Here is a 17,248-nt window from a genome sequence, read left to right as displayed (position 1 = left end):
TGTGTGTCAGATATTCTTTGTTTTAAGGAAATCTCTACATTTTGAAATTTATTTATTTTTTAATATTACGATGGTTATCCTCGTATTTGCTGAATTCATACAGACCATTGTTGTGTATAAAATAGGATAATAAACAATATAATAAATAAAAAAAAGATGAAATATTATGATATTGTGGTCCCACTGTGAATTGTATGATTATTATTAATATTATTGTAAGTCTCGGGATATGATAAAATAATCTCTTAATCATATTAAAGTTCTTACTTCACATAGTTTATTTTCTCACAATGAAGCCAATTACAGTGTAAATAGATACATAATCAGTTTCAGATGATGAATTTACCTAAGTTTCCTAGTGAATATTGCAAGTGATAAAAAACGTCAAATCAATCAAAGTGAAACAAAAATGTATAACAGGCTATAAAAAAAAATCAGAAAGATAAAGCAATTGGAAAAAAAGACACATTGTTGGTTTTGATGTGATTTATTTCATAAAATAAAATACCAATGTTATTGACCTTTACAAATATCTGTTTACAAAACAGGATAAATTATGAAAATAAATATTTCTGTTCAGTTATCTCAACTGTCAATGTAGAGCAAGAGGAAACCGAGAATGTATCTTCATGTACACCTAAGTCAAATTACAAATACTTAGACTGTATCACGTTCCAGTTGTCAAAATGTGACAATATTTGGCTGACCAGGTTCTAGCGAGTCACATAAGTCATGAGTTAAAACACACCATTAATACTGTGAGTAGTCATTAAATAAAAATAAGATGATACAAATATTTGGCAATTAAAAACGTCATTAATACAATATCAACGATAAGGACCTTATTGTGTTGTGTGTTTCAGCTCCTTTACAAATATATAAAACAGTTTTCATGTTTACCAAAATAATTCAAGTAGATTTGAAAACTTCATCACCAGACTATTTAAAAACCCTTCATCGGAAAATGATGTGTGCACAAGTCAGAATAAGTTTGCCAAAAGAACAAAAGAACTTTCATGCAAAGAAAAATAACTGAGATGGCAAGAGGTTGCTTACATCGACGACATGCAAAAATATTAAAAAGTGAAGGAGCTTTGGAAAACATTTTCATGCTGTGTCCCTTCATACACTCACAAAGAGGTTATATCGTCACAACCATTTGCTTCATGCAGTCAGAACAATACTTCTCTTGCAGACAGACCACCATTTTAAACATTTTAACCAATTACCAACACTTTTGTAAGCATAATTAAAAGACAGATGAATGTTCGGCACACTGTTTAAAATACTGATGGATAAATAAAACTGTCTTCAATGACAACAGAGAATGCTAAAAGAATATATATCAAAGAATATATCAAGACTATATAAAAATAGTAGATAAAAAGGTTGTTTTTGTTGATTTAATCCAACATGAATTACCCTGACACATGCAAGAATACGTCACCGAATAATTATTTTTTTTCATGCTTAAACACATGAACTAAAGCTCATCACTAATATTGAACCATAACTATAAACTAAATTTGTGCTTATGACCCAATGAAAGTTGAAAACCTATGAGGGAAATGTCTTGATGTGAAAACCTTTAATGTAAAGTATTATTGTGAACACTTGAGTTGTGCAAACACACAGGAAATGAATGACTTCTCTCTGAATAGAAATACACAACATAAAAGGTTCTCAGTCATTGCCTTATCGCCTGATGGATATAGTTTGTGACACTGTGTTACTACATTGGAGGCAACTATTAGAAAAAACATGCTGTTCCGCATGCAGCCACTGGGGGCACTCTAAGCAAACGCGTGTTTCACTGCGCCTTTTATGGACTCGTTGAAACAAATACAATGGCCTCATAATCAATGGTTGATAAAAAAATAAAAAAACACACACACATTGAAGGTGGAACTTGTTTTTGTGACCAGCTTGACTTGGAGGACTGTCATTGATGTTTTTAAGGGTGCTGCAGTGGTTTTATTGATCAAAATGGCAGGTGAATTTGAGCATGTGCTTTCATGATACGTTATGTAAAACATCATAAAGATGGTATTTCAACACCGACCATTAACGTTTTGCATCAGGTGTTCAAGGGATGTAATTGTGAGTGAATCTATGTGTATTTGTGTAAATATTGATGGCCAAATTAAACATGAGCATTGTGTTTTAATCTGTGGGGTGAGACGCCATCTCTTTCCCCCAATATTGTCGCTGTGCTTAAATATAAACTACTTAGTTACCACTCGACAACCACCACCCATGTGCAGCTGTGCTCAACCGAGGCTTTAAAAATCTCCCAGGTGAAATAGTCTTGTACGTGATGTCAGTTACCAGATTCCATAACTGAGCATTATTTTTTTTAGGTATCGTGCAGGATTCCGTTGGAAACATTGCCAAATAGGTTATAGTCACAGAAGTAATAGTCACATTTTCCAAAGTCCAGTCGAATATAACACCATCTGACATGTTGGTAATGAACCCTCCTTCAGAGACAGAGCCCTCCTCTGTGGGCATGAACTTTCTCACAGAAAGAGAGAAAGGTGAGACAAAGGTCGGCCGATTATTTAAAACACACACGACGACAGTTGCATGGACCCAGTTCTGATTCTTGAGTTCGGTTTGAGGCTGATAAGTCACAGTGGATTGTATCTAAATCCTGATGGCCACGTCAGGCTCAACACAAATGTTTATAAAATGTACAAAATGTAAAATGCCTCTGTGCAAAGCCTGAGTCTGAGGGAACACTGATGAGAGTGCAGTGCTTCGATCACATGACCATGTAGACGCGTTATATTTAACCGTGTGGCCCCGTTTCTTTCAGTTGCATAAACACAGTGGCATAATGAGAACCAACACCAGAATTTTCCTCCACCAACCTTCCTTCTGCATAAAAGGTCACGCGACCTTCAGACTCTTCTCGCTTGTCGCTTTCCGGGACCAGCACAGCAGATGCCTGACACCTTAGGTCACCTTGATAGCGGCTTTCTTGACGCACAGAAGTGAGACGTACGGAACGCCAATGAAAGCCCACTTCTCGTTGGGCCAGAACATTATAACGGGACCTCGTTCTGGCGCCTCGGTGGCCACGTCAAAGTAGGCGAAGCAAACGCATCCTAAGTAAGAAGCCAAACAGATGAGGATGTGCCTGAAAAAAAGAGAGTCACACAATAACAACAGTTATTTATTGTTTGATGAGAACCGTCAAACCTCCCCCTTGCCCATTAAAATGTCTTCATTCTTGTTAAATGTAGCAATGAGTCAGTGTTCAGCTAGCTCCAATGCTAATGCTGCCATTCTATACTGTTGACGACACAAGGTGGTCCACTAGTCTCTTCTTATGCTGCGTTGACTTTCAGATAGCTCCAATGCTAATGCTACGATTCTATACTGTTGTCCGCATTACATGGTCAACTAGCCTCTTCCTATGCTGCGTTGACTTTCAGATAGCTCCAATGCTAATGTTACGATTCTATACTGTTGTCCGCACTAGATGGTCAACTAGTCTCTTCTTATGCTGCGTTGACGTTCAGCTAGCTCCAATGCTAATGCTATGATTCTATATTGTTGCCCACAATAGATGGTCAACTAGTCTCTTGTTATGCTGCGTTGACATTCAGCTAGCTCCAATGCTAATGCTATGATTCTATACTGTTGTCCACAATAGATGGTCAACTAGTCTCTTCTTATGCTGCGTTGATGTTCAGCTATCTCCAATGCTAATGCTATGATTCTATACTGTTGTCCACAATAGATGGTCAACTAGTCTCTTCTTATGCTGCGTTGATGTTCAGCTATCTCCAATGCTAATGCTAAGATTCTATATTGTTGACCACACTAGGTGGTGTCTAGTGTGGCTAGTCCCTTCTTGGGCAGGCTTATGCTTTGTTCTGAGACCTCGTACATCTGAGTTGGGAATGACAAGAGCGTGAGATCCATGAAAGTAATTTTCTTGCATACCTCCACTGGATATAAGCGACTTCTCGATAATTTTCAACTAGAAAAACTGCCGGCTGAAGATGAACACAAAGTAGTTTATTTCTTTTGGCACGTTTCGTGGATTCTACTTCCTGTTCGGGGAAGCCATCTTGGATTACACACCAGAGTTGGTGAGGATTGTTCAACTTTCCGACTTTGAAATCCTACACTGGGTAATGTCACTGAGAGAGTGTAGAATTTCCCAGTCCCAAGCACAACTGGAATGCTCCCTTGTAGTGGCGAAATAGAGCGGACATGACTAAAAGGACACAGTAGCGATGGTTGAACTTAGTACGCAAAGGGTTCCACACATGATATGTATAAATGTAGCCAGATTTGTACTTGACAAACCAACAAACAACGGTAACACAGAGAGTGTCAGAAGGTATTTTGTGGGGAATGGAATTTCCTCACAGAACTGAAAGGAAAAGCAATGTTGGACAGTTTACAAAATATCAGGAAATCAATATGAGGATAAGCAACATTGTCCTTCAAACCCTTCCTCGCAGAAAAACCCATGGAACTTCAATACTTGTTATTGACGGGCATTGTTTGTGTGCAACTTTCCATTATTCTGTTGGAACCCCACAGGACATCCCTTGGGTCAATATGGGGAGAAATATGCAAAAGACGTTGAACAATTATTGCAAAGTCTCAGCACTTTTTCAACATGCTTACCAAGCACAGTGCAGGTACGGGAAGTTGACCGAAGACCACATCTCGCAGAAAATCCTGTCACTGATCCAACACATCAGCGCAGATCACACCCAGCTTGAAGACGCGCAGGTTTTCACACCTGAAAAACAAAGCCAAAACACTTACTTTAACTAAAAATATTATCCAGTGTTATCATGCATGTTGCTGCTATTGGTTGGTTAACTAGTTACTGACAACTGCTGGCATCGCTGACTGTGGGACATAGCTGCAACACCTCATCAAGACACATCGAATTTTTAACTTGTTTCACTTCATCCCAACCCATGCTTTTTAAAATGATTTCTTTACTGCCATTTTTTTCAGTGACAAAAGCCTAAAAACATGAAAACAAATAAATAATATTCTAAAACCATTTCTATCTTTGGAAACATCAGAAGTTAGCAAAAGATCTGAACCGTCAAAAGCGCCCAAGGCTGGAATAACCTCAGCTTGTACAGCGCACCTTGACACTCTTCTCATATTTACACATTTTTTTCTGCCATAAAAATGGGCATTTAAGGGTTTAGATTGCCCAAATTCAAAGCCTCCCCAAAGCTTCAAGCTAACCACTTTAAGTTTATGTTTATTGGAGCATAGTTATCATGTTTGTTGGGTAGAAGGCTAGTTGTATAACTGGTATGATAAAGATAATGCTAAAGTAATACCAACAATTCTGAATAAATATAAAATTATTTGGGTGTTGTGTCCTTTATTTCCATATATTACCTCCTGCCAAACCGACCACTGAACAGCAGGGATGTCGGCTAATCTCGTCTGCAGCTGATGAACTATTCTTAGCTTTGACCTCCTTAAACATTCGTCACTGCGCTGTGTGTGCGGTCCCAGTGACTATAACAGCCTTTAGGATATTGTCTAAAGTTGAGGATTGGATGACACGCAATCTTATCCTGAGGTAACAAAAAATGAAATAGTGCCTCTCAGATTTATCTAAAAAAAAGCCATGAAGAGCAACCTCTGTAGGAACCACTTGGAATAGGATGAAGGTTAGAAGCTCTGAAGAACAATCCAGATGTGCAGCAGCAGTGAGTCCTCCATCATTGGTGAATTCACGAATTCTGAATTTCACTGTCCTCTCATGAGATAAGGTTGAATGAGATTGACAGTGGTCTGTTTTCTAACTGAACCCTCGAGCCAGACGCATTTACTCGCGCTAAATGGGAAATTGATATTACACCATTCATATCACAAGTCTATCCAGACTAATCTGCTGTCAGTTAGTCAACAGAGGACGCCCACAGATTGTAGTACTGAAGTACTAACGCAGATGTTTTAGTGAACACCTCCCAAACAAGCTATTAAACTGTCCAGAAATCATTTGTCATGAGTTGCAATTGATTTTCCAGTGTCCCGTCTGGATCGTAGCGGATTGTGGATGAGATTACAAACATGAAGTGTCTTTACCTAAAAAGTCCGCACCTCTTCCTGCCAACAAACATACTCTGAAAAACCCATTAACCCGAACTCAGATCTTGGTCAGCCCAGCACGTCACACAAAACACAGATGAGTACAACATTAGAAGTTTTGAATGTGTTTTCTTTCCATGAATTTCAGGAAGTGTGTATGTACTTCCAGGTGTCTTTTTTTAAACCAGTCCAAGTCATTCTTTAAGTGTGTTTAATCACTTCCATACGTAACAATATTTTATTCACCTTGGAATATTTGATGGCAAATCCACTATGTACATCAAAGAGTTGTAAATGCCTTCCACCAAAACTTAAGAATCAACAGGAAACATGCACTTTTGACAATCGAGATAATGGATCCTTAAAGGCGTCACAAACAGAAATCATTATGTAAGTTGTCTAATAGAAGAGGGCCACATCAAACAGGAAGGAGCCACATTGCTCAACTTTGACACGGTATGTAAATGTTGATGGCACATTGGTGGTTTTTAAATGGATTGGTCAGCCAGGAGAAACTTCATGTTATGTCTCAGAGAGACACACAGTTGTTTCTACTGCTGTGCGACCAGATAACTAGAGTCTGTTATCTTGAGTTCCCCCTGATCATGGCTCCTGAAGTTCCTGGTGAAACTTTTAACGAAAAATATTCCCATTTAAACTGCAACTACTTTGGAAATCTTGAGACCCAATTCAGCGAAACATTTTCAAGCAAGGTAATTTGATGTTCTTTCATGAAAGTTCATTTGTTTTGTGGACCCCAGTTCTGTAACCAAGCTGAGCAAAGAGGACGAACTTGTTACAGCAGTTTTCAGAAGATTTCAGGTCAACAACAATAACAAAACGCTTTAATGTAAGGCTGCCATATTGGTAATTATATCTGTGTTGTTCCAAACTATTTCCGCTAGAGCTGCTTGCAGTATTGCATTATGCAGGACTCGAGTGAAGACACCCACTCAGACACACATTAGTTAGGCGGCGCCATCTTCCTCTAAGACCCATGTCCTTGGGAGTGAGTTTGACAGGTTATTGGTCCAACCCATTGTGTCCCTCTTTAAACTACAGCAGACTCCCTAGTAAAACACTTAATGCACATGGACTCAGTGATTAACCTCCGTATGCAGGGAGAGTACAAGCCCTACATGGAAGAAACTTCAAAAACTCCGACCGCCATTTTGGTCAACGGACGCACGCTAAGTTAATAAGGACAGCTATGGGCTCCATCATTCTGTTCCAAGTCGTCCAGCTGCTGCGGTTACGCAATCTTTCTTGACAGCTTCTTAACATAAACAACTTTGTTTTTGTCCCAGTGGAGGCTGAATCATTTGTTCCGTGGAAGAAAAGCAAACAACAACAGACGGTTCCGTTCTCTTCAAAAAGGGGCAAAAGTCCATCAGTCGGGCGCCTCGGGAATTCTCTCCCACTTAGCACAAGAAAAACGTCAGCGGGAATAGTTGACTGGCACCGGCAATAATCTGGAGAATTACCAACCGCGGGAACAATTGATGACAGGAGGTTAAAAGAGCCGCGGTTGTAATCGAGGGAAACGGAAGCAACAGAATGTGCTTCAACGTTTATTTGCGGTAATTTGACATCGTACCTCTCTCCCTCTCTTAAAGAATGTCAGAACAAAAGGCCAAAGTTGCCGACCGGTGACACATGTTTCCTAGTTCTGTGCTGCTCGCATGAGGGATAACACAACACAGACTGATAAAAAAGTGCAGCTAAAGTCACACATCCCACATGTTTATCTCTCTTTTCCAACATGCTATGCCACTGAGTTATGTGTCCCAGAAGTGAAAGTGTTCTGTACCTTGAAAAGTTCTGAACAGGCAGCAGAGAACTTTAAAGGAAATGCTGATAAAACAGATGACTATTGAGCATGACTGGACCCAGTAGACTTGTCCACTGGCATCATGCTCAAACACTGAGCACCTGATTTTCTGGCACGGTTTCAACTGGGTTCTGCAAGCGATGTCCAAAAAACTAGAGCCACCTCCTGTCCCACTGAGCGCATCTGAATTGTACTAATTGATGTTATCAATAAGTTTTCAAATGCTAAAAGAGGAGTCTAGTTGTTTTGATATTGTGATTCATATCACAACACAATATGAGCTGCTTCTATTTATGGTTCATTTGCATTCAGCAGAAAATATAGCTAAATAGCTAACATAGCAATAGCTAAAGTTACATCATATAATTCCTCAATAGTCTATGACCACAAGATCTTATCCGTGACATTTATTTTTCATAGCATTTTAATGGAAACTGATCATCACTTAAAAACAGAAAACAGATCCATTTTATCCGAGGTAGACGGATGGTTCAAGGTTGCTAAAGCAAACATGACATGCTCCTGTTATGTTTTCAATAAGTTATATATTATTGTGATAAATCATAGGGAATAATTATTAATAATAATCCAAAATGAGAGTCTTGTGAGATGTGGCACATGAGGAACAATGGGTATGAAATATCAGCATAGTTAAAACATACAGTAAAGACCAAAACATGTGGCACCAGAGATTCCACACCTTCTCAGTTCTGTGATGAGCAGCGCGGTGCAGGGGATACCCAGAGTCATGAGGGACAGCGAGTTGACCACCGGCTTGACGAAGGCCAGACCCGTGGTGATCCCTGACAAGATGCCTATGACCACCTTGAACCTTGACCTAGATGGAAGTAGAAAACAAGTGAGGGCAGCGCAGGCGCTGTTGGAGCGGTGTCAGCTTGATGGATAGACAAACAGTGATGACAACCATTTCCACTGTGCTACACTTGGAGGATTCACAAACTCAAAGCAAAATGTGATGGCCTGAAGAAATGCAGACATGACGACTCGGCACATTTGGAGGGAGAAGTAACAACATGTGATGCAGCTTTAACTGGTGTCAGCTATCTCAGACAGGCCTATTATTAAACCGGTCAGTCACTTGGACACAAGCTCGGATAAAGAAGTTGTCAGCCCACAATTGCCCCTACATGAAACTCACAACTGAAGACTCTAAACCACTGTAAACATCTAAATATAACAGGATGTGCTTATCACCTGCTCTCTGCCTCTAGCTGTCCATCTGGCCCTGTGTCTACCGCCTTGTCTCCTCCTATGAGATGAGTTAACATGCATTTGAAGGCAACTTTTACACAACCCTTACTTTCCATTAACACCACCAACTCCATGTTTCTCACTGATGATGGAGCTCCTCAACCCATCATCTATAGACACTGACTTTCTTCTCGCTTAATATTAATACAGGTGGTGGTCAATTTCAAAATAAAAATCAAATTAAATACAGTTGTCACAGTTATAATTATATGCGCTACACATCTGTATTATTTGCATCAGATAATTATTAATTCCTGTGATGAATTCATCACACTTAACACATAAAAGCCCCAGCCCTAGTTAAAACACATCTCGTGCAGTCTGACATAATTCATGTCACTAGTTACTCTCCACAAGATCCAGTCAGTCAATATTTGTGGAAATAATATATCAGACTGGGAGAGCATGTGTTTTTAACAGGATGGATTAAGATGAACACACATTACGCACGTTCTGAAACTAGTGAACACACTATAGCGATCTTGTACTATGAGACAAGGCAAGATAATAATACAGTGCTAAAGCAATATGGAGCAAAAAGACAAGTAATATTACAAACATATTAATATAAAAAGAATAGAAGAGTAAAAATATAAATGCTGGCTGAAGCTAAATGTGTTACCGAGGCTCTGTGATTACAGCGGGGAAATTAATACAATGTGAATGTGAATAAATAAAATGAATGTCATTTGGTCTACAATCGTTTTTGGGGGACAGTCTTTTTCACAGCTGCGCTTTAAAGCCAGTTGTTTTTGAATCTGTGAATGTGATGAAGAGAGTTACTTGTGCAGGTTGATATAAAACAAAGTAGTTCACAAGCCAAGCCTATAGAAAAAGATAATTACATAGCACATGAGCAAACAAGAAGCGTATTTGTCATGCGACATTAGCATAAAACCCGAACATGGAAACATGAATCATGACAAAGTTTAGCTGAGTCACATGTAACTAGACAATAACACTGCTGGTTGAAACTCTACTACTATTACTACCATTAGCTTTTACCGAGACATTTGTTGCATCATGGTTTGTGTGTGAAAGGAGGCTAAACAACACCAGACTGTTTCAAGAAAATGTGAACCAAAACCTTCTTGTATTCAAGAGACTGAACTACATATAAACACTTGTATCAGCATTTAGATTTCCCGAATTCCTGACTACATACCGATCCCTCCTGAACATCTTAGGCAAGTATCGTTTAGGGAACCACATTCCAATGGCACACATAAGGACCCAGAGAATGGCCAACTCATCCAGCATCTGGCCCAGGAAGCTGAGGGTGGCGTGGAAGTATGTGGATCCAATACCTGGAAGGAAGAGACACAGGAGTGACTGTTGGAACCCAGTGACGAAAGACGTGCGGTTAATTACGAGCATCGTGACTCCAGCTGTTGGAACTACAGACCCCTGGACTAGTCACCGAACGTTCACTCATAACAACGCCATAATTACTGAATATTAACACTAAATAGTTTGTTAACAGTTACCTAATATTCATTAATTGAATTCCAGTAATGGTCCATGCGTCGCGTTTCAGCGTATTTTGGTTATCAGCCTCTCCCTCTCTTCCTTTCCTGTAAAGTTGCCAACTGCCAGAGTGAGGCTGCAACTATAGTGTCAACTTATATGACGCAGTGATAATATACATTTCATGCCTCTTCAAAACGATGAGCTGGCACTATGCCCTCTCAAAGGATCTTTAAACCAGCATCAACTAAACACAGAAAAACATCTCCACAGAAACTAGTTCAAATCATCTTCCTCTAGAATCACCACAAACCCCTACTGTATTTTAAACACATACTTTTTACACATCATTTCAAGTGAGTGGATCATGTGAAAGTAAAATTGCACAAATACGAATCACGTGTGGAACAATGAAATTGAATAAACCTGATTATACAATTAACTTAAGACTGCAGTCGTTTCTTATCAATGTGTAATCTGTAAAAACATCTGCTTTAAGTCCAAGTCGATTTAGATTCCTCTCCTGGTTTGTTGCTGGATGTATATAAGATTATTTATTTGTAACTAAAATAATTAGCAAATGTTTTGTATTTCATTGCATGTGTTTTAGCTGCGTCAATGTAAAATACTTTTTGACTTGTTTAAGAAATATAACAACATTATTTTTCATGACAAGGCCACAGATTGTAGCATAGAAAAAGAAAATCTGAATTTCCTAATGTAAAATGTTTATTTAAATCCATATAAGAATAATGGGAGAGTGTGAAATGTTTACATTAACGCAACGTACAATGTAGTTGAACATCAACTCAAAACAACAAATCGAAATTTAAGTGAGTATGAAATAAATAAAAAAATATTCTTGATATTGTAACCTAAAAGTTGATCACATTGTTTCTTTAAAGGAATTATTTATAAACACTGCTTAATTCACCATTAAGTAATGTTTGAAATTAAATTCAAGCAAATGGTGAATATGTGACTCAAGTTTTATTTTCATCATTATTCATAACCAATGTAAAACAACATTATAATCAACAAATATAAGTTAAGGAACCACTTGATAGCACGCTGGTCATGTGAAGTCTCTTACACTGTTTAGTATAAAGCAAATATTTGAATGTGACACAAGACTTTTTAACGCTGTTAACTAAACAATGAGAGATTAATTTCCAGTCACGCGAAAATGCAAATAAAACTGAGTCAGCCAACTCACCAACCACCACCAGCAGAATCCATATGAGGTAGATGCCACTGTTGAAGTGTGTTGCATATTGTCGAAACAAGCACATCAATATGGGGGGCAACACGAAAAATAGGATGTTGCTGATCTGAAACGAGAAAGAGGCAGAAGCTCGATGTTTGTTCGGTGTAACCTGATGCTTCTCGACAGATCGTAAACATCGGTCCACTGCGAAACGTCGTGATTTTGGATTAAAGCTTGGCCACAGAGCCCTTCATGACACTTCACACAACAACAAGGCAGAATAGGATGAAGGAGCTATCACCCGAAGACAGTATTTTATGACAAAAACATTCGCATTGATACACGGAAAAAATGGAAGCCACCTACAGTGTTGTAGAATTCGGCGATGCTGGGGTATATAAGGTAATTCCCTTCGCACCAGTCCACTTCGGAGCTACCAGCTTGCAACTGGTCCCAAAAAATCAGATTAACGTTGCTCATGTCTGGACTAGTTCTCCAGGATGGACAAGCGTCGCCCGCTCCGCAAAAACAAAGCGAGATACTTCGGCTCCTTGCTCTCTATTGTACCGCTTGTGTTCTCACTACCGAACAGGTGCGGACAGCGAAGTGTTCTGTAAGAGTCGGGAGCTGCATTTTAAGCTCCAGTCGTCCACAAAGACTCGTCGTGACGCTCAACGCAGCTCAGTGACAGCTGCTCCGACCGTGGCCAAAGACTGTGTGTCTGAAGCGAGAGGACTATCTGTCTATCCACATCCGTCGGCGCGGTAACGCGCTGTTGAATTTGAGTTCAGCCCCCCTTTATCACCCATTCACACATCAAACAACCCTTTTAAAAATACAATGGATTTAAGTAGTGAATCATTTGATAAAGCAGAATTATTTAAATATAAATTGATAAGGCCTTTATGCTGACAATAAATGCCGAATCTCATGGATGAAAACATATATACGATCAAAGACCTATTCTTGGCGGTATTTAAGTTTTCTTACTGCCTTTATTCATTTCCCATTACGTAATTTGACATAAGCACATATTTCTCAGGACAAATGTTTGAGTAACTCATACGACATTGCCATGCGAAGAACTGTACGATTTGACATCCAACGACTCTTCGAAAAGAGACAAACAATTGCGTGTCATCGGTACAAAGACTCGTTGTTTTGATCAGAAATACAAATAACCGGCCATTTAATAAAGTGAATTCATGAATGTGGATCAGATTGAGCTAAATACGTCTTTTAAAGTCTGTTCATGGAGCATTTTTAACATTTGAGCAATTTATGGAACATTCGACCGCACAGCCGTTAATTTCAACCCATATTCGTTTTTGCTTTTGCGTTTACATTATTTATTCTTAAATTCGGGCACTAACTATCGATTAAATTAAAGCTTAACGAAATCTCGCGATAGTATTTCAGGCCTATGTGAGACCTGGAGGCGGATATCCGGTCTCTTTTCCGTGGCGGACCGTCGTTGGGTCGGTTTGGCAAAATGAAGGTACAACGTTAAAGTTAATATATCTGTACAAGCGACTCACTTTTACCTGAAATAATCCGATGTTATCCATGAGGTGTTTGCTGACTCTCAAGTGGTCGTGAAGAATTTACGGTTGATGCTTTTATTTGTCCAGATGAACTTTGATTGTGTGAAGAAGCGCCGCTGCTTTGGCTATGTGTGCTAACTAGCGGTGGAGACATGGCCGCTCGCTGTGAGAAATGTGCGCCGATTTACAGTTCAGTTTTAGCTCTAGCTTCCAAACGTATATTGAACATTAATGTCCAGTAGTAGTTATTGTTGATTTCCGTTGAAGTTACTGAGTATGCCTGCGTTAGACGGTTGCATGCTAACGGCGAGTAACCGGCAAAATGGCCAGCGGGCATGATCGGTGGGTCAGTTTCTGAACATGTTTGCTGTTTGAGACGTATGCAGCTTGTATGCCAAAGTATGATCCACATCGGTGTTATCAGTAGTGTGTGCATGACTTCACGCACATGAATTTGATGGACACGTTGCGTCTTGATTGATATGTTCTAGTCTCATTCGCCTACTTGGACCGAAGTTTCAATGATGCTTTGTCACGTGAAAGTCTGTCATCGCAACAATTTTGTTTTGTTTTTTTTCTAGCTGAACATCTCATTTCCCGCTACTGGCTGCCAGAAGCTGATCGAGGTTGATGATGAGCGTAAGCTGCGTACTTTCTATGAGAAGCGCATGGCTACCGAAGTGCCTGCTGACCCCCTGGGCGATGAGTGGAAGGTGAGTCGATGGGTTTTGTCAAGATACACCCAAGTGGCACACCAGTAGACCCTTTCTGACTAGTCTGTAGTCACTAAGGGGGGACAGCGTGCTGCCAAAGCAACTTCAGAGCAGCTCCAGATGCGACCAGCCCCATCCGTGGCTGATTGAAACAGCGAAGCTCAAACAGATTTTGTGATAGTATTTCGACATTGTTTGTTATGTACGGCAGGTGTCTAATGTTGTGTTGAATCTGTAGGGTTACGTGGTGCGCATCAGTGGAGGCAACGACAAGCAGGGCTTCCCCATGAAGCAAGGTGTGCTGACCCACGGTCGTGTGCGCCTGCTCCTCAGCAAGGGCCACTCCTGCTACCGTCCACGCAGGACCGGCGAACGCAAGCGCAAATCTGTGCGCGGCTGCATCGTTGATGCCAACCTCAGCGTTCTGAACTTGGTCATCGTCAAGAAAGGTAATGAGTTGATGCCATTCCTGCTTTCAGTTGACTGTTAAGGGGTTTTTGAGGTGCAGAATCATACTTATAGAGTGTTTGTTTGCACCTGTGACAGCCTCTTTCAGGGCAGTTTAAATGGTGACAGTGAATGGATTTGTTGTGGAAATATGTTTGAAGAAAACCCACTGAATCAAGTGGCGGTTTAGGGTTTTTGTTGGCCCTTTTCCTAGCAACATTGCCTCATGTATTTACATGTGGGTTTATTGCATGCTGGGAAATGTAGTTTGTGGGCCAAGCAAATGGAAATGTGGCATAAGCATGCCCATGATTTAATCCGCTCAGTTTGGCTGAATTCAAACGTCTGCATAATGTTTCAGGGATAATTGAAAATACAGCAGCTGTGTAATTGGCTTGTACTTGTCAACAAGTATTACATTTAGGAAACTTTCATGTAAGCAAACTATACTGTTAGTAGTGAGATGGTGAAAATATTTTGAAGGCTTTTCGAAGAATTATCAAAATGACACCCAAGTCTGTAAGTAATCCTGAATTGTGTGGTAACTCAGCGGCACACCATTCGACCCTTTTTGATTTATCCATAGTCTTAAAGGGGAGACAGCGTGTTGCCAGAGTAACTGTGGAGCTGCTCACCAGATGCACCCAGTCCACCTGTCAATGGCTGGTTGAACTGCATTGCTCTGCCAACGTTCACCTCTGCTGCTGATGGCTCGCTGAACTAGCAAGTGTTGAGTGGTGGACTCACAAGAGCTCTGTCTGATATGTCACAGGTGAGAAGGACATCCCCGGGCTGACCGACAGCACTGTCCCTCGCCGTCTTGGTCCCAAAAGGGCCAGCAAGATCCGCAAGCTGTTCAACCTGTCCAAGGAGGATGATGTCAGGCAGTATGTTGTGAGGAGACCCGTCAACAAAGAAGGTACGACAGGGAGAATTAAGCAATCGCCAGCTGTCTGGAGACGTTTATGTTAATGACATTTGCTCTTGTGATTTGCATTATTTAACATTGAAACGTCGAGCAATAATTCGATTGAAAATGGTTTAGTAAATTGTCGTTTTTAAGGAGAAAAAAAAACTTTCATGTGATAGGCAAGAAGCCCAGAACCAAGGCTCCCAGGATCCAGAGACTGGTGACTCCCCGTGTGCTGCAACACAAGCGCCGTCGCATTGCCCTGAAGAAGAAGCGCACCCTGAAGAACAAGGAGGAAGCCTCCGAGTACGCCAAGCTGCTGGCCAAGAGGATGAAGGTGTGCCTTTGCTTTTTCCCCTCATAGTAATAAAACTGCCTTTATTTTTCTCCTTTTGATTCAATTCCTTGATGATTTGACTGCAACTCATTGAAACAGTTGGTTACATCTGTTTGTTTAGCCTGTGACCGTTTGGAAGGTGAAGCAGAACACAGTACTGTGCATTTGCTACATTGTTTAAATGTTACAGAACAGATCTGTCTGTTTCACCTCCCATTACCAGAGCAGCAAGCGGAGTGTCACTTCACATTTTGAAGTCGTACCTCTCTTAAAGTTATCTTGCAGCGAATGCTTCATGTTCCTAATTGTTTGAAAACCACTGGTGTGCACCCACAGGAGGCCAAGGAGAAGCGTCAGGAACAGATCGCCAAGAGGCGTCGCCTTTCCTCTCTGAGAGCATCCACATCCAAGTCAGAGTCCAGCCAAAAGTGAACTCTCAAAGTTTAATAAATGCGTGTTGGTTAAAAACCCATGTGTGTTCTGATTCCATTTTATCATGACTGATTTGATCGTTTGTGTTTGAACCTGTACTTTCTCTTGAAATTGCTGAATTGACAAAGTGGTTGAATTTAAGATAGATTCTGAATGCTGCCAGGCTCTGTCTGGGACAAGTCACCTGTCAAGCACGTAATTGAAAGATCTTGATGGTCCAATGTTAAATGTTCAGTTCTACTATGGATGATTGACTGTTGAGGTAACATGTTAACTTTTGGATGTTTGACAAATCTTAGTTGGAGATACCAAGTAGTGAAAAATAGTGGAGAAAGAAGATCTCTATAAATTGATGCAACAACACTTTCTCACATACTTTAGTATGTATAGTGTTAGATTAGGTTTGTTGGTGGTCACCAAGAAGTACTGTTTCAAAGCTCAAGAATCTTCAACAGGGCCACTTTTTGTAACAGCTTTCAGGTTCAACTGTAGTGGTTTGAAATCACTGATTTGCTACAACACTGTTACGTGACGGCACCACCATACTGGTTTTAGATTTCAGAAAATTTAATAAGTTGAACGATATCGCTGGTTTGTTTGAAGAAAATGACTAAAGAAATGGCTTATTTTGTAAGTCTCATGGTTAAGTACACCTTTCACAGCAGAGTGTTTCTTGTTTGACCTGTGATGCCAAAGTGAACTGCAGTGCTCATGAAGTCTTCAGATGAAGTCTCACCTCAAACATTAGGTTACACTCGTAGCTTGTGTGGTGGGTCAATGAGTTTTCATGAAATGGTGTTGGAAGAGTTCATGAAACTCCTGATTTTCAGAGGCCACCAGATGGCGCTGTCTGCTGCAAAATGTTTAGACTTAACAACTAATTCAATGAAACCTGAAACCAAGGGCGCCGCCTAGTGGCCTCAAAATATTAGTTGTATACCGTATTACCGTATACTACGGTTTCACGATACCTCATCTGCCCATCACTACTCGTA

The 17,248-nt window shown here is 40.2% G+C and overlaps 2 protein-coding genes across 2 annotated transcripts; one reads left to right on the top strand and one right to left on the bottom strand.

The window, feature by feature from the left end:
* Positions 1–452: 452 nt before the first annotated feature.
* Positions 453–12,703, bottom strand: acer2 (alkaline ceramidase 2). Its single transcript, XM_053857623.1, is given in 7 exon segments — positions 453–3,142; positions 4,651–4,731; positions 4,733–4,768; positions 8,625–8,762; positions 10,362–10,503; positions 11,880–11,994; positions 12,237–12,703. Coding segments are annotated over 7 exon segments (810 nt in total). The 5' UTR covers positions 12,351–12,703; the 3' UTR covers positions 453–2,958.
* A 602-nt stretch (positions 12,704–13,305) lies between these two features.
* rps6 (ribosomal protein S6) lies at positions 13,306–16,291 on the top strand. Its single transcript, XM_053856196.1, has 6 exons — positions 13,306–13,368; positions 13,996–14,127; positions 14,366–14,576; positions 15,347–15,493; positions 15,664–15,821; positions 16,158–16,291. The coding sequence occupies exons 1-6, from the start codon at positions 13,363–13,365 to the stop codon at positions 16,251–16,253; spliced, it is 750 nt and encodes a 249-aa protein (XP_053712171.1). The 5' UTR covers positions 13,306–13,362; the 3' UTR covers positions 16,254–16,291.
* The last annotated feature ends 957 nt before the right edge of the window (positions 16,292–17,248 follow it).

The sequence above is a fragment of the Synchiropus splendidus genome, chromosome 2 (assembly GCF_027744825.2).
Source record: "Synchiropus splendidus isolate RoL2022-P1 chromosome 2, RoL_Sspl_1.0, whole genome shotgun sequence".
NCBI classification, from domain to species: Eukaryota; Metazoa; Chordata; class Actinopteri; order Syngnathiformes; family Callionymidae; genus Synchiropus; species Synchiropus splendidus.
The sequence above is the reverse complement of the archived record's forward strand: the minus strand, read 5'-3'. Positions and strand labels throughout refer to the sequence as shown.